This window comes from Leptonotus elevatus, chromosome 19 (assembly GCF_054856555.1).
Source record: "Leptonotus elevatus isolate MCC_2025b chromosome 19, RoL_Lele_1.0, whole genome shotgun sequence".
NCBI classification, from domain to species: domain Eukaryota; kingdom Metazoa; phylum Chordata; class Actinopteri; order Syngnathiformes; family Syngnathidae; genus Leptonotus; species Leptonotus elevatus.
In genome coordinates, this window is record NC_141257.1 from 12,033,434 (window position 1) to 12,056,713 (window position 23,280).

At 35.8% G+C, this 23,280-nt stretch overlaps 1 protein-coding gene across 3 annotated transcripts in view; it reads left to right on the plus strand.

The window, feature by feature from the left end:
* epha10 (EPH receptor A10) overlaps positions 1-23,280 on the plus strand; it is a 197,138-nt gene that overhangs the window by 171,071 nt on the left and 2,787 nt on the right. For all 3 annotated transcript variants that reach the window (XM_086061976.1, XM_086061977.1, XM_086061978.1), the window contains 8 exons: positions 2,515-2,640; positions 3,828-4,013; positions 10,495-10,556; positions 12,100-12,216; positions 14,779-14,865; positions 15,202-15,354; positions 20,309-20,499; positions 20,581-20,745. In XM_086061976.1, the coding sequence (XP_085918102.1) occupies positions 2,515-2,640; positions 3,828-4,013; positions 10,495-10,556; positions 12,100-12,216; positions 14,779-14,865; positions 15,202-15,354; positions 20,309-20,499; positions 20,581-20,745 (1,087 nt within the window). The remainder of the gene's footprint in view (positions 1-2,514; positions 2,641-3,827; positions 4,014-10,494; positions 10,557-12,099; positions 12,217-14,778; positions 14,866-15,201; positions 15,355-20,308; positions 20,500-20,580; positions 20,746-23,280) is intronic.

Sequence of the window (23,280 nt, forward strand, 5' to 3'; positions counted from 1 at the left end):
AGTCATGCGATTAATTACAATAAAAAAAAAAATTAATCGCATGACTTCACTAGTTAACTCACAATTTATCAAAATTGTTATGTCTGTTCTAAATGTACAATAAAAAAATCTAGGTTTTCATACTCTTGTTAACAAAAGTAGAAAAGAATGTTAAACTAATAGAAATAGTTCAAATGAATTTTTAACGTCTATTGCCGTCAATGGCAGTGAATGAGTTAAATTGTGCCTCATGTTCATGGGTTTGGATGGATTCAGATGTTGGGGCTTGGGTGGTCCGTGGTGGCGGCCAGTCCACATTTACCGTACTTGCTGTACTGATGAATAAAACATTTGTTAGCGTCAAAGTTTTCCATCCCTGAAACTATTTACGGCCATACGTATATTCCCGACGTATACAGCTTTTCTGACAGTGACACAGTTAACCCTGCGACTAATCAGCCACGGAGGCAACAAAGCATGTCCGTGTCGGGCGGGGTATGTCTCAGAAGGTTCTGAGCCATTCCCAGGCTTATGTTTTACAGGGCACACGGGCGGCATCCCCTTTAAGCTACAGTCGTGTTTGAAAACCCAATTTGACAGAAAAGAGCCTTTCAATCTTTCTCTCATCTCTTGCTTTAAATTGAAAGGGATTCCTTTGCTTTATAATAGGCATATATGTGAGTGTGGCTTTACGCACAGCCATATATGTGCGCTGGATCAATAAGCCGTTATGAGGCCGCCGGTATAGGATCCCTCAGGTCGATCCAGAGCTGTAATCACATTTCAAAGCCCCTGTCCGGCTTGTGGAAACTACCTGGCCTTTTCCTGGAAGATTATCTTTAACATGGGTTAACAAAGGTCATCTAATTGAGAGCCGCTCTCTGCCGGTTAATGGTTATTGGCTGTGTGCCGGCCACTTTACTTGCCGGTTGTTAACGCTTGGTAAACACAAGCGGCAGTTGATGAAGGAAGCAAGAGTCTCACTGCGAAAATAGGTTTGTGTTTTGGCTTTGTTTAGGGCAGAGAAACAGTTGAGGTCAATAGTGCTGCTCCAATTAGCTGCAAAAATGTAAGTAGTCTCATTAAGTTCACAGCAGCCCTGTTGAGGTCCTTGAGTGAAATTATCCGAGGTGATTGGATGTGATTACTCCTTTGGATTTTAGACAGAAGGTGTCTTACCTTGGATTTTGGCCCACGATTGCCTATAATACATCAACTACAATGCTGGCTTTGTATTAAAATATCATAATGTAATTAGAGGGTTTTGTTTAGAGGACTTTTTCTGCTGACGTTCATTCCCACACGGTCATTAAGGAGCTCTTTTGTCCCCATTTCAACGGAAGATTATGCCTATGTTGCATTTGTGTAATTTTCCAAGTGGTGCGTGTGTTAGTAAGATAACATTTTGAGGCGAGTGAAAAGACAAAAAGCCTGGTTGAGGGAGCCCTGTCTGGGATCTGTCTGAAGCCTTGTGAAAAGAACCCAAAGTCAGATTTAAGCAGTCTGAGCCTTTTATCCTGCCACCTTCGCAGTTTGGAAAGGTCAAATCAGACGAGTTGAGAAAAAGATTTCCACATGTTATTGATAAATATACAGAGCCCCTACAGTGACAAGGGGCGGGGGGAATGTAAATACACTGTAGCGCCATTGCAAACGAAGGTGCTATGAATTATTGATAACATTTTGACAAAAATAATCATTAATATTCGCACTCATATACATAAATTATAATAACAAAACTTCTAGCGTTCCTGTCTGATAATTCAACGTGGATGGCGGACATGTTGTTTCCTCACAAACGCTCGCAAACAGGAAGTACGTCGGTGGAAACCCGAAGTACATTTAATGATAATACTTTTCCTTAAAACATGGATGAAATTTGTAATTATCCATCCACAACAATTTGTAAACCTTTTTTAATGACAAAGAAATATTATAAAAAAATATATTTAAGGCTATGAATGTATTCATATAGAAAAAGCATAAAGGCAACACAGCTAGTGTACTAGTGTACTAAGAGACATTTATTTGTAATAAAAGCAAACACATACACATACTTCCTTTTTATTTGCTGTATTCTCAAGCAATTGTTTGAATTCAAAAGATGTTTTTGTGTCAAGAGAAAGTTTAATGGACTAATGAGACGGTGATTAAACTTTACCAAAGTGACAGAAAGTCTTTAAGCTTCAAGAAAGAAAGCATCTGCTCATGATACCAAAAACACATTGACAAACATTGATGATGCAATTAATGCATGATGGCAGGAGCTACATGAACTCAGACGTATACAGAAATAATTTTTTCTGGCAATTTAAGGGAAAAAAAGCAGCAAACTTAAAATGGAAAGTTTCACACTGACCCAATCATTCTCCAGAATCATACCCTATAGAGCATGCATTTTACCTCCTTAAGGGTAGAAGCATGTATTATAATTCTGTGGACTAAAACAAAAGAGAATTATTTTTTTTCCTGCTGTCAGTAATATGCGTGTTGATGTGGGGGGTTTTTTTGTGTTTGTTTTTAACATCTGTTCAGTCAAGATTCCCACACGGAGGACCTACATTGACCCAGAGACATGCGAGGACCTACTGCAGGCCATCCATGCTTTTGCCAAGGAGTTGGACAACTCCAGCATCAAGATTGAGAGAATTGTGCACACAGGTAATGACTCCACAAAAATTAAAAAATAATAAAACATTTAATAAAGTTTAATATTTTTAAAATAATAATCAAAATAAATAATTTCACTTCAAAAAGTCCGCTTTCTTAAGGCTAGCAAATACTGTGAAACACTATATATGGGCTAAGCTAACAGAACTTAGCATTGATGTAATAGTAATTATAAACCTTGAAACAACTGCTACTTTAGGTTTAGGGTTACTGAGCAGCAACACATGCAAATAAAGCAAAGAACAATACTAACAGATATATATATTCCATTGTCGCAACAACACCAATAATTGGGGACCTTCTTTGCCTCTTCTTCTTGTTCTTATTTTTGTTGCATCTCTTCCAGTAGACCTCAGTGCTGTCTTGGTACAAAAAAGTTCAAAATAAATAAATATAATAGAGAGATATATATGGATAGATGGATAATGGCAACCCCTTACTTGGAAAGCCTGTACTGGTGGAATTCTGGTCGCAATACAGCAGACACATCCACGTCAAAATTTTGCAGCAATACATTTAATAATTATGCATATATTTGTGGAGCCTGGAGTCAAGTTGCATTTTACCATTTTTAAAATGTGCAGAATTTTACAAATTACTTCATGTTAAAGATTAGATAGCTCTTAATATGAAAAGAAAAATGCACTGAGCTGTCACCAACGTCTTACAAATGCAATTATGCCATCTAGTGGCAGAAAAAGTACCTCAACGCAAATCAATATCACACTTGTTTTAGAAAGTACAGTATATCTTTTTAATTTTAACTCAACTTCATGAATTATTATGTAATTACTGTATCAATGACTAAATGATGCAGCCATATTTCAATTAGTTTGACATTTTTTTCCCACTTTTATGTTAACAAGAGTATGAAAACATTTACTGTATATTTTATTTTACATTTAGAACAGATATAAAATGTTTGATTAATTGTGAGTTAACTATTGAAGTCATGGGATTAATGATGATGAGAAATTTTGATCGCCTGACACCCATAATAGGATTATATATATATATATATATATATATATATATATATATATATATATATACACTCATGAACAGTTTTAAGTCTTCCTCCTGTGTTTGTCTTTTTCAGCCAGCTCTCCTCTCTTCTCTGATCTCTGGCTGTTAATGTACCATTTTGTAACCTCTGTTTGTCTTTCTCTCCCCGAAAGGCGACTTTGGGGAGGTTTGTCGCGGCTGTCTGAAGCTGCCCAGCAAACGAGAGTTGCCGGTGGCCATCAAAACGTTACGAGCGGGCTGCTCGGAGAAACAGCGGCGCTCGTTCCTCAGCGAGGCCGGTATCCTCGGGCAGTTTGACCACTCCAACATCATCAGGCTGGAGGGCGTCGTTACCAGCGGTAAGGGAGATCAGGAGGGGAATGTATGGCTAAGACTAAAGGAAGCTTGGGGCCAATCTTGCTATCCAAGGATCAAAACGTAAATGGGATTTATCCATTACTAAAAAGAGGAGATGGGGGAAGTGGAGTGTGGCAACTTATAAGATTGGAGAGGTTGTCACTTGGAAGAGTGGCAATTCAGAATGGGCTAGAAAAGAAAAAAAAGTGGAATTAGTATTTCAATTGGATGCGGAGCGAGGTTTAGCCTTCGGGTAAGTAAGGAAAGAAATGAAAATAGGGGAAGAGAATGCTCTTGATGGCAGAAAAAGGGCAGAAGATTGGAAAAGAGTTCCCAGACTCTGTGATCACTTCTACATCTCACGCACGGAGGGAATCAACACTCACAGCGAGGAAGGCCAGAATAGGAAAGAAGGTGTAAGAGCGTATAGCAAGTGCTTGAATGGGCGCCCCACGCTAGCAGCCGAGCGACATAAGGGCCCAGACAGATAGCGATCGACGCCCTGCTGTGAAAACAGGATGGGAAAATAAACTTGAGGCAGGAAAGAGACGGAGATTATCCGCTATGAGGTGGAGGTTAATGGCAAAGGCAGGGGGGGTGGGGGTGGCGCTTAAAGAGTTTGTAAAGTTTTTGTGATGCTGGCTGGCGTGTGTACAGGCATGGGCAGGGTGCCCCGGACACACTGTGCTCAGCAGGATGGCAGCAGATGTGCAGGGTACAGTAATTGGTGCTAGAGACTCAGTGGGACCCCGGGATACACTCCAATCTCACACTTGCACACACACACACACACACAATTGCATATACCGTCGCACACACCTGCCATGCAGTCACGCAAATAGGACACACACATGCCGTTTGGCGATTAATCGCATAGTGTGACAAGAGTAAGTACTGCTAACATGAAAGTTGTTAACATAGCAAACACTTTATTGAATATACTTGCGCAGACAATTCAGTTTCATGACAATTTTATAATTCCAGTCACTTTTTCTGATGTTTTATATTCATTTATAATATTTCATGGTGTTGTGCTCTTTTCAATAGCTAAATAAAAACACTTTGATTTAGACAATGGGCACAATAATATAATTGCTAAATAATAATAATAATTATTATTATTATTATTATTATTATTATTATAAATAAATAAATGAAAACAACATGCAACTTTCCAATAAGAAGTAAATAAACATAAAAACTAACAATACCAATACTAAGAAGAAGAAAAAAAACAAATAATAATAATAATTAAATAAATAGCAATAGGCACTTCCGTCTCCCCGTTGGCCCGCCCACCTTTCGGCAAGCGCTTTACGACGCAAAGCCTTACAAAAATACACAGACTGAAAAGGACCAGATCAACGGATGTAAACCTGCTTCCGCCGGTGATCAATGTGTGTATTTTTTTTGCATTTCCTAAAAATGTGGACACTTGTGGAGAATGTGGGAATCTGTCAATGACTGGGTCGACAGAGAGACGTAAGCGCCCACTTCTGTAAAGTAGGTAAATAGTAGGGTTAATGCACTCCTGTAAAATCTGTACCGTATTTTTCTGACCATATTATTAGGCGCCGTATCTTTGTGATGCATTTTATGTCAAATAGTTTATTGTAATAGTGCCGTATGTTTATTTGATAGATTTAGCGCTATGCTATTATGCTGGGTTCAGTTCAAGTAAGGCTGTGCTTTTAGTTATGGTATGATCAAAAAGTATGCTTGCTTGTAATTAGGTGCGGATGATGAGAATGTGAAAGTAGATAACATTAGAAAAAAATATATTTTTTAAAGAAATGTAAAAAATAATTACAAATATGTATTAAGAATTAAAAAGATAATAAATTATAATATAATATAATTATTGTAATTAATAATAATAATAATAATTATTATTATTATTATTAAGAATTAAAAATTAAAGAAAATAATTTAAAACAATTTGAATTAAAGATGACAAACTGACAAGCCGACATCCATACGTGATGCACTTCGGATTATTATAAGGCACACTTTTGATATTTGAGAAAATGAAAGTGTGCGTTATACTCTGAAAAACATTGTAGTAGGTGTAAAATTGTGACTGCAAAAAAAAAAAACCCTCAATGGTGGTTGTCATTGAATGCCCAGAAGGAGCATGGATGCCATTTATACGGAAAAGCTCCCTCCCCTCAACCGTCTTTTGCTTACACACCCGCCACTTTCATAACCCATTTGCTCCACCGTTTTCCAAACAGCGCCAAGATTAAACGTAATAGGATTAAAGAAAATGCTATAAATTGTTTTGTTACCTTTTTTGAAATAAACCACAGGGGAACCTGTTGCGGTAGAAGTGGTGCTCATACATTTGCTGATTGCCAGCAACTATTTTCGACCTTGCCTGCAATGACTGCTTCTTTGCTGGCTGAGTAGCCATGATCCGAGATGTATGATCCAATTATGCCTTTACAGGTGTAGCTCAGCTCAGCCATTTTCATCTCATGAAATGTTAAAGGTATAGAGACTGCTAATGAATTAGGATTTGGAAAACATGCGCTATAGCAGAATACTGACGTCCTTGCATTTTCACCGTATTTTTGTCTTTTCAATCATAAAAACAGGATCGTTGTCGTGCAAAATGGAGATTGTATTGGAGGTGGTCTTTACATTTAATTGCTGGTGTGTGTGTGTTTATAGCAGAGTTTCTGCGGGTCATTAAAAAGCAATAGTCAAAAGTCATCAAATGGATTTCTCTGGAATTAAGGCCTTAAATGACATTGAAAAGCATTAAATACAATGTCTAGAGGCATTAAACATTTAATACAATTGATGTTAAGAAAAATCGTCTGTGCTTTATTTTATATACAACGTTGTCACTGTAACGTAATTTAGACATTATAAATGTGAATTAAAAATATATATTTATATTTATTTGTTTTTGTATTTACCAATTACTTAAAGTAAAATGTACTGTTCCTTTCAACATGGTCCAACATGAAACACTAATCCCACCTAGTGGCAGAAAATTACCTCAACACAAATGTATGACTCAGTGTTTTACACTCCTTTTAACTGTTTAATATGTCTTCTTTTGTTTTTACTTCAAATAACTTTACTTACTATAAATTTACTATTTATAGTAATATTTGAAAAGATACCATCACATTTCTATTTGTCTATTTTACGTCAATTAACAAGAGTGTAACAATTTCAAAGAAATATATATTGTACATTTAGGTCAGATATAATTATTATATTAATTAGCAATTAATTGTGAGTTAACTGTGGAAAATCATGCGATTAATTACGATTAAAAAGTGTAATCGACAGCCCTAATATATAAGTAGAATATGCATATATTTTTCTAAGTATGTATTTTTGTAAATGTGTGTGTGTAGACAGTACGTGAGCATTCAATTTGTTTTAAATTTCATTAAAAAGCATTAAATGATACTTGCTGTACAATGAAGCCACACACAGGATCCGCAGGTTTTAACAAATGGCAAGAGGCGACAATCTAAAAGGTCCACCTTAAACTGTACTCAATTTGTTTTATAACCAGCTGCCATTAAATCCCGAGGCAGGTTTTATGGAGCAAATTTCTTTATTGTCTATTGACAGCATTTCTGTTTATTAAATTATGAACTTTAAAATTTTATGACAGATTATTTCACTCGTCATAAAAGTTGCCACGTACACAATACTGTCCCTGCGGCGAATACCTTGGGGCATTTAAGCAGCGAAACTAATAACAATAGTTAGACAATTTGATGAGAGAGAGGAGGACAGATCAAAACTAAACTAATAGCTCTAGCAGAAAAGCCAATTCAGCCAGTTTGTTGGAACTTTTATTTGAATAGCAATGCAGCATACTGCCAATACCTCTGGCTATTCAAGGGAATAGATTCAATAAAATGTATAAAAATCACCTGATCATCAAGACTCATGGATTATTAATTTGAAAACTAACAATAACCCCTTTATACCTGCTCCTTCATCTAATTCATGTTATTATTTGTGTTTACCTTGTGATGTATCTATAATGCGCTTGCATGATGAATAAATCCATACTCCCTCGCCTAAATCTGCCTCAACAAAAATACTAATGCTCATTCTTGATTGACTGTCAGAATAGTAGATTGTTTGCTATTAGCAAACTCGTCTACGTGCTGGAAAACTTGCCAGTGTCCGTTTGTTTTTTGCTATTTGTAGCAGGGCTCAGTCCCTTCGCGGAGGATTACTACTACAGTATATTACCATTCAGTACTTTTATGTTTGTACATGGTTGACAAGGTATTTCTAGCATTGTGGTTTGCCCTCTTAAACTCCATGAATGCTACGATACTACAGTATATGGTGATCGCGTTCCATTTATTAAGCCACAAATTGTGCATAATAAAATAACATGTCTTTTTTTGTACTGAATTTTCAAATAATAAAAGATTCTACTTTGAAGATTTCCATTTTAAACCATGACTATGTTTGAAGTGAATTGATACATTAACCCCTTATCATTCCTGTCATGCTTTGTATTTTCTGTATTGTGCTCATTTGTAATTTACTGAATGTACTGAAAAGAAATGAAAGGGGGCAGAAAGAAGTAAAACTTGGAATATCTACCCCTACGCAACATAAAATGAATGACAACTACAGTCAAGGCACACTTACAAACATAACAATTTTACAAAATCACAAAAATGAATTAATTCACTATCATAATTCATTATAATTTGATTTATTGTAATAAAGCTTTAATACATTTCTCAAAAATACAAGTAGACAGATGTATCTAAAATCTCAGAAAAAAATCTGAAATATAGGCAATATTAGCAGTAGACAACTCAACAAATCATTTTAATTCGATAAAGAGTCAATAGATAGTCATTTTTTGACTCAACAGCCCAGAATTACAGAAATCATTAAATTCACTGCCAACCATTTTTGAAAAAATTCAAAATTTTCAAAACCCACACGATATTATGTTCAATACTTATATATAAACTGAATCTGCCAAATGACAGAATAGATTCTCTGCTTTCTGCATTTTTTTTTTTTATAGTAATTGACAGTAGAAAAATGTAGCTTGCACAAAATGCAGCCATTACTCCCATGGAAACTCAAACTGGGTTGAAGGGGGGGCAATGATGTCATCTACTGGTGGTTGTGCATCAGTCAAGTTGTTTCCAAGTTTGACATTTACAATGGAGCATAATCAGATTCTCCCCCATCTAGCCTCAAAGGGGAAAAAAATGTAATTGACACTTGTCAAAGCCAGTGAATGAGTTAAAATGTCTTTGGCACTCGGGAATTATGAATATATAAATAAAGGATGCCAGCAAATGTGGGGGCCGTATTTTACACAGGTACAGAGGGGAAAAACAGCTTTTTACAAATAACTCCAAACACAAATGTGACATATTCCGACCAATTCCGAACACTCGAACTCTGGCGAAACGCAACTTTCTCAACTCAGTGGGAGACGGCCGTTCAATTGCATGACTGGGCCAGAGTGCTACCTAGTAGCCTACCAAAATGCCCCCCTAAAGAGACCAATGTTATTGACTCATTTCCCTCCAAAATTGTATTAAAAAGTTATATTTTAAATATTGCAATGGTCCCAAAAACGTATGTATGCATGTTTTTTTATGCTAGAGCATACAGAAGGCAGACTCTGACCTGAATACTGAAAGCATTGGTAGTTATTACAAAAAACGGCCAGCAGGTGGCAGCAGAGTATAAGAGATCAACCAGGGCCATGTTGCAACAAGGGATTTTCCCCTTTGTTTTCAACAGGTGAATAATTTTGAAACTTAGCTATATTCTAATGCTAATTGCTGCAAAACGGAAACAGATACAAATGTTTTCCTGATGAAAGAAGAGACTCTAATGTTTATTTTGGTAGGTTCCATGTTTTTATAGCAGAAGAACAGAATATTCTGTGGGCCTTGCAAAATCAGTCAAAATCCAGTAATACAGCCGGGAGCGAAGGGGGTTGCTTCAGAGAAAATGGCTGGGAGTGAAAGAGTTAATTGTTAGTATACAGGTGTACAATAATAATTATCTTTCACTTGTCTTTTCTCCTTATTTGCTGTCTTGTTCCCATTTCAGTCTTATTTTCCTAACAACGCATTTCAAAGCAGTGCTGGATCACTGCCTCCATTTTTTTACAGTGATGCACATCGAGTGGGTGTTGTTGGTGTGTAATGTACAGGAACCTGCACCTGGTCCTTGCCGACTCGCGTGTGTCTGTGTGCGTGTACGTGAGGGTGTCGACTAAGTGTTTAAGGGTGCTTAAACTTGCTGAGACAGCCAGGGCAGCGCGAAGGTTCTTCCAGCTTCGCCACAGTTCACTGAGTGAAGAATGGCTTTGCCACAAATCCTGCAGCGCTGCCAAGAGGACTATCCTTACTTTATTCCCACTCTGTCTCTATTACTTCACATACAGTATGCACTGTTTCCCTCCTCAGTCAATCTCAGTTTAATTTGGCCTGTTTTGTTTGTGTTCAGGTAACACTATGATGATCATAGTGGAGAGTATGTCTAATGGGGCCTTGGACTCCTTCCTTCGGGTAAGTCAGTGTCTATTAATATTCGGGACGGGTATTCTCAACTTAAAAGCAGTAGAGTGGAAAGGAAACAAAAAGGATAACTATAATTAAGTAAAGCAAATTTATAGATTTTTCTTCATCACAGAAGTACTTGAACGATGAACGGAACCTTATGTAAATGTTCTAACATATTGTTCATTATTGCAAAAATATCAATTCAACCTCTTTTTTACCATTCCAAGGCCAGCATGCTTGTTATATATATTTTTTTTCTCTTAAAGATGCTATAAGATGTTACTGTGGGTAAAAAAAATCTGATCTTGTAAAGCCTAATAGTAACAAATGGGTCACTTCTTGTGAATATATAGCAGGGGTCTGCAACCTGAAGCTCTGCAGCCACATGTGGTTCTTTAGTCCCACTCCTGTGGCTCCCTAAAAATTCATATATATATATTTTTTTAAAAGACGTGTCAACTATAAAATGCCCAAAAATTAATTAATCCTGAAAATTACCATATAATGGACACAAAATCGCCAAAGAAATCAGAAAAAAATTATTTAAAAGAGGAAGAAAAAAATAAGTTCAAAAAGTAACAATAAAATGTCCAAGTCCAAAGAAGAACGGTATAAAATTACCATAAAATTTATGTGGATTTGCCGCAAAAAAATGTCAGAAAATTCATTTTAAAAAAAGACAGAAAAGAAAACATTCAAAAAGTGTAAACTATAAAATGCCCAAAAATAAATGAATCCTGAAAATTACCATATAATGGACACAAAATCGCCAAAGAAATCAGAAAAAATAATTTAAAAGAGGAAGAAAAGAAAACTTTCAAAAAGTAACAATAAAATAACCAAGTCAAAAGAAAAATCATTAGAAAGTTCTAAAAATAAAAAAAAGACGGAAAAGATAACTTTCAAAAAGTATAAACTTTAAAATGCCCAAAAACAAAGGACGAAATCCCAAGAATTACCATATAATTTAGACAACATTGCCAACGAAATCAGAAAATTCATTTAAAAAAAGACAGAAAAGAAAACATATAAAATCCCCAATATTACCATAAAATGTCCTCAAAATTGGCAAAAACAAATGTCAAAAATTACCATTAAATGTCCGAAAAAAAGGAAGAAGAGAAGCAGGAAATTACCACAATATGTTCATAAAATTGCCATAAATGTCAGAAATTTGAGAGAAAGACAGAAAAGTCTAAAGATGTATGAAAAGTCAGAAAAATGACACACATTAAAATCCAATAACAGAAGATAAAAGGTATGCAAAAATCAATCTCTACGTATTGGATGCTACATATTTTCTGTTATGGTGCAGATCTAACTAGCTCTTGGGCCCTCAGTACATTAAACTAACACACTGTTTCGTTCAACATATTGTTTAAAGGCTTTGCAGATCCAGACAGATTTATTGTTATTTATTTGGCCTCCAATGGCTCTTTTGACAGTAAAGGTTGCCGACCCCTGATCCATACCAAAAGGAAAAGCTTTGGTCAATCCTCATTTCTTTCCATTCACGTTGTCCTTTCCTTTTTAACGCTCAAAATCACAGAAACATGAGGGTCAGTTGAGCGTAATGCAGCTGATGGATATGCTGACTGGTGTGGCATCGGGGATGAAGTACCTTGCCGAAATGGGCTTTGTTCACAAACGCCTGGCTGCACACAAGGTAAGAGAGCAGGTGGCGCGGTGGGCGGTAATAGACTACAGTGTGTAGGCTGATGTATGTCTCAAGCTAGCTTTTCCGTTGGCAGGCTGGGAGAATACAATTTGTCCTTGTCTCGAACCGTGTTTGACAGTCATTTGTCAGTCGCTTATTTGAGGAATACATGAAGCTGAAAATGACAAGACAATGCTGTCAAAATCATTTTGTCACGAGGGTTTGCTCTGTCAGTTTGTTCCTCTTTCAAAAGGAGCCCAGCTGTCAAAACTGCAAGTGTTGTCGCGCTTGTTTTGTAAACGACAGTCCGACAGTCCTGGTTTGGTGCAACAAGAGTTTTGTCCACTAGTGCTGAAATTGTAGTGAGTAATGTTGCCCCTGAGTAAATACAAGTGAATGGACACTGCTAATGAAATTCATGTAAAGCAATGGTTTTACCAAATTTCCTTCTACATATAAGTACCTTTTACTACCTCTCATAAACCTCATCAAGCACGTATTTTAATATCAAACTAATTCATCAATAATAAACTACAGTGAAATGCATTCTGGGAGTATTCGCATCTGAGGAAGTGACATCATCATCAAGTGCGTTGAGACCCGGTGTCATTTTTGCTCATGTAATTACTTTTCAAAGCAAGTAATCAGAAAAGTAACTAAGTTACTTTTTAAGTAAGTAATCAGTTACGTAATTTAGTGACTTTTTCAAGATGACTGTTAGGAATAGACCGATAACGTAACGATAACGGCAATATCGTGATATTGCAATATTAAAGTTGCCACAATATTGTCGTCATCATGTCACAATATTAAAAGCAGCACATCGAGGTTGTATTCCATTTGTGCCGTTCTGGCACTCTCTGGTGGTTAGTTTATTAGTGCAGTTTAACTTTAATTAGGAATGTTTTGGCCACTGCGGCAGTTATAAGTCATAACAGCAAACTTTTTTCAACATATGAGTAAAAAATAAAAAATAAAATAAAATAAAATATTACGCTTGGCCCGCTGCAGCCAAACCCAACATTGTGAACTACATAGACCATGATGCTTTGCGCGCTGAGCCAATATAAGCACATGATAATGACATGCCCCAGCCAATTTCTCCGTCACTGCACAACATTGTGTTATTTCCCAGTATTAGCTTTTCATAATTTAATTTATTTATTACATATATTTTTTGCAATATCTTGAGTTTTTCCACAGTATCATGACGTTTAAATTTCATCGACCTTCCCACAATATCGTGATATTTATTGTATCGTAATCTCTGGATATCGTTCCATATCGTTCCCTAGCCGATTATCAGTGCCGAAATTTGGCATTTTGACGAATATCGGTTAAATTAGACGGCCGATAAAAGATCTATTTAAAACTATGTTAACCTCAGGGAGCTAAATTTTCAGTTTTCAGTCCTTTTCCAGACCTTTTGTGATTGTTTGAAATTATAACAAAGATAAGGAAAAAATTGACATTTCAGATATTAAAAAATGTAGGAAATTTTTATTTAGAGGAGAAATTAATACACAGCAATTTTTTAAAAGTTATTATTTAAGTTTTTCAAGGTGTGCTGATGACCCCGGAAACTCCCTGAAATAAATTCAAGTTAAGAACTGGAATTTGTATTTTAAAATTTCCACACCAATATTTATTTCCCTTTTACTGAAAATCAATATCGGCTCCATATATCGCCATCGGCCTACTTTGCTACTAATTATCGGTGTCGGCCTTGAAAAAAACATATCGGTTTATGTCTAGTAACTGTGGTAATACTGCAGAAAATACGCAGTTTCAAGTGAGTTTGGCATCCCAACAAAAGTATATTGTTAGCTTACACGTCCGCTAGCTAATGCTTGAGCTTTCTAATGCTACAATATAAAATCACTAAATAACTATACATTATAAAACACGTAAGAAAGGGAAATTGTGGTATTGAACCTAGTGAAATGCATTGTGGGAGTATTTGCATCTGAGAAAGGGACATCATCATTTTCAGTGCGTTGAGAACGGGTGTCATATTTGCTAAACAGGGTTGTCCATCTGCTGAATGTAACTATCAAATAAAATGCAATATAATATAACTAACTAAATTACTTTGTAAAGAAAGTAATCAGTTACGTAATTTAGTGACTTTTTCAAGGTAACTGTGGCAAAACAGCTGAAAATACGCAGTTTCAAATGAGTTAGGCATGCCGCCAAAGGCATATTGCTAGCTTACACGTCCGCTAGCTATTGATTGAGCTGTCCGCGACTCACTTCTTTGGTCCCGATCCAATAGTTGAGAATCACTAATGTAAAGGATAGTGGGATAGGGAAGTGAAAGTACTACTTTGGAAAGGTAGACATTTTGAGAGAGGTTTGTCCAAAATGTATTCTCTGCTCATTGTGAGTTTTATGTCCGTTCTGTCTGACACAGGGTTTTGTAAACATCTTCACAATCCTATATTGGGCAAAAATGTGGAACGTCTCAGGATAACCTTATTAAAAATTTAAAATAAATGACATTTAATTATTATTGTTATTGTAATTGTTGTAACGGATATTATTGTATGTATATTTGTGTCCCTGGTGTAGGTTTTGGTTAATGCAAGCCTGGGCTGCAAAGTGTCTGGCTTCAGACCTCTTCAAGAGGACAAGATAGAAGCAATCTACACTACACTGGTAAGAAAAGCTATTGCATCACTTTTCTTTTGATCCTAAAATTGCAATTATCCATTTGATCTTCTCATTAGCTCACGCACGTTTGTGCGCCTGATAATTTTTTTAATGAGATTTGGATCAAATTGTCTGTCGGGCTTGTTTGAGGTCACATGATTTTGCTATAATGAAAATGTGGGGAGAAAGGTAATTTTCAGGATTATGGGGTTCATCTAACGGTGAATATTGGAGTCGTTTGATTTGTCTTTTCTTTTTTAAATACTGTATAGATTAAAGCTTTTCAAAGAAAATGCATTCATGAACTCTGTGTACCCTCTGTTGTCCTCTGTTCCCAAATAGCATGGAGGGAAGAGTGTGGTGCTGTGGAGTGCTCCAGAAGCCATCCAGTACCATCGCTTCTCTTCTGCTTCAGATGTCTGGAGCTTTGGTATCGTCATGTGGGAGGTCATGTCCTACGGGGAGAGACCCTACTGGGATATGGGCAACCAAGATGTAAGTACATTGAGATAGACAAAAGGTTTGGCAGGGATTCCTAATCTCTATTTATTGATCATTATATGAATTCAAATCATTTAGTCACATTTTATTAGGGATACCGTTGGATACCACTTTTTTTTCAGACCAGTACGAGGACTCCACTCCTTAGGAGTCAATATCAATACCAAGATACCACTAGTATTAAAAAATACATAACATTTCCACAAAAAAAGGCAGCTCAATTTAAAAAAAAGACCTATATATCCCAATAAAACATAAAAAAATATTTACAAAATTAATAATAATAATTACGGAAGAGGATTAGAGCCAGTGAAGAGGGGAAAAAAAGGTTGGCAGGATTCTGACTTTAATCTCAGAATTCTGACTTTAAAGTGAGAATTCTAACTTTAAAATCAGAATTATGAGATCAAAGACAGAATACAGAGTTTAAAGTAAGAATTCTCACTTTAAAGTCTGAATTCTGAGATTAAAATGAGAATTCTGTCTTTTAAATCACAATTCTAAGATTAAAGTCAGAATTCTGAGAATAAAATGAGAATTCCGATTTTAAAATTAGAATTCTGAGATTAAAGTGAGAATTCTGACTTTAAAGTCAGAAATCTGAGAATAAAGTAAGAATTGTCACTTTAAAGTCAGAAATCTGAGAAAAAACTGATAAAGTGATCATTCTTATTTTAAAATCAGAATTATGAGATTAAAGACAGAATACAGAGTTTCAAGTAAAAATTCTCACTTTAAAGTCTGAATTCTGAGATTAAAATGAGAATTCTGTCTTTTAAATCACAATTCTAAGATTTAAGTCAGAATTCTGAGAATAAAGTGAGAATCCCGCCAACCCATTTTTTCCTCTTTACTGGCCCTAATCCTCTTCCGTAAATAATAATAACAATAATAATAATAATAATTTCTTTAAAAGATCCATTTTGGGTTTAATAATTTCTGATGAAATTGCGGTGAAAACGCATGGGCTTAACTCTATTTATATTTGTCACCTCTATCTGCATTCATGAACGCTTTGTCCATTGCCATCTAGGATCTTATTAACAGAAAGCAAAGAAGCTGCAGTCGCTCCGAAAGCTTTTTCAAGGACTAAGCCCCCACTTTAAATCTGCATCAGCTCCATAACCAATCCTGTTTTCTCCTAAGGAAGCAGTGACCTCCTTCCAGTGGCCTCAGCCTGTCCCTCCTTCAGTGCCATCCTGTTCTTAAAAAGTGTTGAAAATCCCTCTTTTACATTCAGCTTCTTTCGGGAATGCTGCGTTTTTTTCTATTTCCAGGGTTGAAGAGATTGCGGTCGATCGGACTCCCCCTGCTGCTATTATTTCTGAGTGAATAGAGAGGCTTGTTCAGTTTTTGCTGTCCACCCCTCACATTTTGGCCTCTAAAATTGTTTCATTTCACTTTCTAGTAATAGTCAGTTTGGATAATAATATATATTCCAATTTAATACAATAATACAGACCATTAAAGCACGAATGACGATGGAATCCAATGATTGTAAAAGATCCATCTTGCTGATAAGCGTGCAAATTGCAGTCAGCATAATATGCATCCAATATGCAGGTGCAGGCTCAAAAAAAGCAACCCATTATTACTGTGTTCCAATTTTTAATGTCCAAAATTAATATGCATGAGATAATCAGCAGGTGCAAGCAACCTCTTTTTTTGTTTAAGCCATCTTTTTTCAGCACCCTTTCACAAAAGCATGACAAAGTTTCCCCTCGGTTTGATGAATATGATCAAACTTTCCATTTGCAGGGGCAAAGGCCAAAGCTTGTAGAGCGCCTGGGATATTAATCCGCCTTGAATTGATACATTATATCATAACGGGACTGTTGGTTGGCCTGTCCACCTGTAATTCATTGTGCCCTTTACCTCGCTGGCTTTGATTAAATGGAAAATGTCAAATGCTGAAAAGCATTTTATGCATGCTCTTTAGAGAGGCGGGAACTTAAGGAGCCGAACGGGGGAGCAGATTGGAGAGAAGAGAGAGTGTTTTAGGTAATAATGCCGCTGATAAATGTAATTTTTATGAGTTTACCCTGACTTTTATTTCCTCCTTCTAGGAGAGTGTAGTTCTTAGAGTGATTCAGGGGACGGATAGATAAGATGAAATCCCCAGTGACGTGTTATGGTGAACGTTTTTTCAATGGGAAACAGCATGAGCTCGATGGAGGAGAAACGACCGCATATTATAATGGTGGAGCCCAAATTAATATTTCAGTTATCTTTTAGACTATATTATACGCCAAAGAGCAGATAGATAGATCTTTTGGATTCTTTCTTACTACAGTCTTACTACAGCTACTCAGTGGAATTTATGTGGAACATAAACAGTAGAGAACGAATTTAACTTGCTTGACTCCAATTTTGGAATCAGCTTTTTGTTTTAATCAGCACAAAAATCTTAAGTTTTTTCAGAATTGCTGCCAAATTCTCAAGCTGTATCATGCAAAATATGCCCCCCCCCCATCCCATTCCTTTTTAAAATAGCTTATAGAATTAATTTGATGTTTTTCTGCATACGGGTATAACGAATGCCTCGCTAAATCTAATCTTCAGTCTTCAGTTTCATTGTTTGTTTTATCTGGTTATGGTATACAAGCTCAATGATGGCTAAGTTGAGATAAACTTTGACCTGCTCTTTGAATATGTAATACCAAATTGGGTGATAGGTTATAATTTAAAGCGTAAATTGGACCTTAGAAAAAGTTTTTTCAAGGGGTGTCAAAGTGCGTTCATTTTGTGTTAATTTAAAGTTATTTTAATGCCACAGATTTTTTTTACGCGCAATTAATGGCTGCTCCTTACTTGGAAAGCCTGTACTGGGGGAATACCAGTCGCAACGCAGCAGTCCAAATTTAGCAGTAATAAATGTAATAATAATGCATATATTTGTGGAGACTGGGGTCAAGTTGTGTTTTACAATTTTGAAAATGTGCAGAATTGCACAAGTTACTGCATCTTCAAGATGAGATAACTCTTAATATGAAAAGAAAGCACTGAGCTGTCACCAATGTCTTACAAATGCAATTATGCCATCTAGTGGCAGAAAAATGACTAAATTTTATGAATTATTATGAAATTACTGTATCAATGACTAAAAGATGCAGCCATATTTATATTAGTTTACCATTTTTAACTCAGAAAAAAATAATGTACATTTTATTACACTTTTAGAACAGATATAGCATTTGTGATTAATTGTGAGTTAACTATTGAAGTCATGCGATGTAATACGCTTAAAAAATTTAATCGCCTGACACCCCTAATTTTTACTCCATTTTGGAGTAATTTGAGTTGATAACTTTTAACTCACCCTCACTGGCAGTCTTTCAAATGTACATGGTATAATTGTCCTTTGATTTCTATAACGAGTTGATGGTTAGGAAGACCAGACAATATCCCAACTCGACCTGGACCATCTATAAAGTAAACCGTTATAGTTAAAAAAAAAATCAAACTACCCTTGTTTCTTTATTTTCTAGATCTTTTTACATACAAGGCAGAGCTAAAAGTAAATTTAGGACAAATTTAATGATTACAACCTTTAGTGGTACTAAGTATTAAAATGAACAAGAACTTGAACAAAACGATGTGGTCTAATATTTTTTCCAATGACCATACGTGTAATTCCATTAAAACGCATGCAATGCTATTCAGAGGTGGAAAATCCAGGTCCAAAAAGTAAAAAACGTGCCACAGTTTGGCTTTAGCCTCAGGTGCTAGTTAGCTAGCTCCCATTGTACTTGTTTACTTGCTAGGGAGCTAGCTAGCGCCCTTGGTGTTTGTTTACCTGCCAGGGAGCTAGCTAGTGAAATTAATTAATTAATTATAAATGTTTGATTTATAATATTACTAATTAGAAATGGACAAAATTGCTTTAATTTACTCAGTATGTCTCTGTGGGGAATTTAAGGTGAAGAGGGGGGTTTTCTCTTCACAGTACTGAGAGCAGAGCGAATGTGTTAATTAGATCTCTTTGTTTAAACTGGGGCCAGCAGGTCTGCTTTGGAAAAACAACTCAAATTCTTATCTGCTCTGAAAACAACATCATTGTAGGAGGGGGAAGTTTGGTGAGTGTATTGATGTATCATGTTACTGTCTGGGAAGGAGAAGAACGGCTGAGGATTGGACGAAGAAGACGGGGAGGGGTTTGAAGAATCAGGAAAGGATACTTGTGAATTGCTCAGGGGAAAAACGACACACATGCGGGGGGAAATGGCGGCGTTTGGCTGCAACTCCATGTGTCCATAAGCTTATGTAAAATAAATCCTGATTTCACAGATATCATTGTCTGAGTTTGATAATCAACATTGTGAACACGGGAAAACAAAAATTGTTTTTCTAACACTAGCTAGCTAGCACCCATGGTAGCTGCTAGGGAGCTAGCTAGCTAGCACCAGGGGCTAAAGCTAAACTGTGGCAGGGTTTTTATTTTCTGGACCTGCATTTGCCACCTCTGATCTTGCAATGGTTTGCGTTTTTGTCCCTTCATGTTTGCTCACATGGTGCTTGTTTACCTGCTAGGGAGCTAGCTGGATTGCTAGCTAGCACCATGGGCTAAAGCTAAACTGTGGCAGGCTTTTGACTTGCTGGACCTGTATTTGCCACCTCTGATTATATTCAATATTTTAGTAAATGAAGTGGCAAGTTGAGTGCAAATAGTATTGTGTTGTGAAAACCACAGCTAGTGTTACATCGTCTTTAAGGGTAAGTGGTGCGTGAATTAGTTAATATCTCTATTTTTCATTCAGGGAATGATTTTTGCTCAATCTGCTACTTATGGAAACGTTTTAAAGCAAGAACTTTTCCACTTGAATCCACATTTCCCCGTAGAAGCAGATCAATGGAATCATACTCCATGGGACATTTTTCAATTTGCTTCACGTTTCACTGTAACTACTAAAAACGATTTTCCTTTTATTTGCCGCCATCCTTGCTTTAGGTGATCAAGGCCATTGAGGACGGTTTCAGGCTGCCTGCGCCGGTCAACTGTCCCACACATTTGCATCAGTTGATGCTGGACTGTTGGCAGAAGGAGAGAACGGAGAGACCCACCTTTGGTCAGATCCATTCGGCGCTGAGCAAGAGCATTCGCTCGCCTGACGGCATTGGCTCCTCTACGTTGGCACGAAGGTGGCGCGCCGTTGGAAGTCTGGCAAACGTCTACTTTCATCTTCTGAAGGCTCATGAAAGCCCTTTTCGCTCTTCTGACAGGACCCTGAGTTCCTCCATAACACTAGCAGAGAGGCCGCTTCCCACCTTCCCGTCGTTTAACTCGGTAGGCGAGTGGCTGGATGCCGTGGACATGGGCCGGTACAAGGACAACTTCACCGCCGCGGGATACTGCTATTTGGAGTCGGTGGCACGAATGACCGTACAGTGAGTAGCTGTTGCTATTGTGTAAAAAGCTATATTATTTTTTAGTTTGAGTCAAGCATGTCAACACTTACTTTTTTCTCAGGAGCAATAAAACCTTTTTTTCAACAGCACATGAATGTAGAGTTGCTTTACCATCATGGCGTGGAAGTTAAACAAAAGCCATCCCGGGGTAATAACGGCTTTCTATGGCTAATGGATACGTCTTAGCCACAAATTTCATGTTAATGTGCAAGGTAAAAAATTACAGTTCAACAAAAGTACAAACTACATTGGTATTTTATAATTCCTTTTTATTAGTGATCGTTAATTGAAAAGCATTGATGCCAAGGCCTCAGCATTAGTCACGCCACCACAATTTGAGTAATTTAAACATAAATTAAGGCTGTCATTTCATTAAAATATTTAATAGCAATTAATTACTTAATTTCTTTAGTTCATTTTTGATTAATCTCACGTTTTATATCTGTTCTAAGTTTTTAATGCTTTGGTTAATTTACATAAAAGCGGGCTAAAGTGTTTACCTCAAACAAACGTTGTAGGTTTTAGTTTATTGATCCAGTCATTTTATAGTCATTATAAATATATTTAAAAGTATTACTATACAGTTTAAAGGGGCTTAAAATTGAGTCATAGATTTGTGTTGAGGTAAGTTTTTCTGTCACCGGGTGGCATTAGCGTTTCATGCAGGACGTTAGTGTCACGAAAAGTACATATTTATTTTCATTAGAACATGAGGCAACCATTTTTTTTCATGGAAAATTACAGCTAGTCTCCATTCTTCACAAAAAAAAATTGTCACTGCTGTGAAAAACACTCATGTAAATTTATTATTTATGTTTTTAATGTTAATGTTTAGTTTTTTCTGTTTTTGGGATGTCTGCATTGGTTTTCATCCCAAAAACATAAAAATAAAAACATGGGGGGGAAATGGACGTAAGTGTTTTTCATGCATGGTTTTCAGGCTATTTGAAAAACACTTATGTCCATTTAGTTAAAATTTTGTTTATTTGTATGTTTTGGGGATTTCTGCATTCAGTTTCATACCAAAAACATTTTTGGAAAAAAAGAAAAATGGGGATTTTTTTAAAAATGTTTTTCACATAGCAGCGACGATATTTTATATATTGTATTAATTTTTATTTATGCATTATTATATTATATGTATTATGGCGTAATTGTGTTATAGTGATATGTTTTCACAATGTTAAACAAGATAAATGGGAAAAAAATAATTGCAATTAATCAGACCATCTCTATAGTTAACTTGCAATTAATCACAAATGAATCACACATTTTATATTTGTTCTAAATGTACAATGAGAAAAAATTATGATTTTTTTTTTTTTTACCTTTAAGTAGGCAAATGTGTTACCCTCAAACAAATATTGTTGTAGCTATTGATCCAGTAATTTTATAGTCATTTTAAATATATTTAAAAGCATTTCTTTTCATTAGAACATGAAGCAACCATTTTTTTTCATGGAAAATTACAGCTAGTCTCCATTCCTCACAAATATTTCGTCACTGCTATGTGAAAAACACTTATGTCAATTTTTTTATTCATGTTTTTAATTATTTTTTATGTTTTTCGGATGTCTGCATTGGATTGCATTTCATCCCAAAAACATAAAAATAAAAAATGAAGATAAAAAAATTATTGCAATTAATCAGACCATCTCTATAGTTAATCACAAATGAATCACACATTTTATATCTGTTCTAAATGTACAAAGAAAAAAATTTATGATTTTTTTTTTTACCTAAAAGTAGGCAAATGTGTTACCCTCAAATAAAAATTGTTGTAGCTTTTAGTTTATTGATCCAGTAATTTTATAGTCATTCTAAAGTCATTTAAAAGCATTACCATACAGTTTAAAGGGGCATAAAATTGAGTAGTAGATTTGTGTTGAGGTTGTTTTTTTTGCCACCGGCTGGCATTAGCGTTTCATGCTGGATGTTAGTGACACGAAAAGTAAATTGTTCTTTTCTATTTAAGAGTAGCTTCATGATGACATGATTTTTTTCAAAGAAAATTACAGCTAGTCTCCGTTCCTCAAATATATTGTTGATGCTATGTGAAAAACACTTATGTCCATTTATTTTTCTTTTTAATTTTTTTTACGTTTTTGGAATGTCTGCATTCAGTTTCACCCCAAAAACATTCAAATAAAAACATAGGCGTAAGTGTTTTTCATGCATGGTTTTCATGTGAAAAACACTTTAGGTCCATTTAGTTGAAATTTTGTTTATTTGTGTGTTTTGGGGATTTCTGCATTCAGTTTCATACCAAAAACATTTCGAAGAAAAAAAATTAGGGGAAAAATTGAGTTTTTCACACAGCAGCGACGATATTTCATTTATAGTATTTATTTTTATTTATGCATTATTATATTATATTTATTATGGCGTCATAGTGTTACAGTGATATGTTTTCACAATGTTATATGCCTTTATTTTGTTGAATTTTAAACCTTTGTCGTTGGTGACGCAGCATTTGGCATAACGTGCCAGAAATCAAAGCGATGATGTTACGCG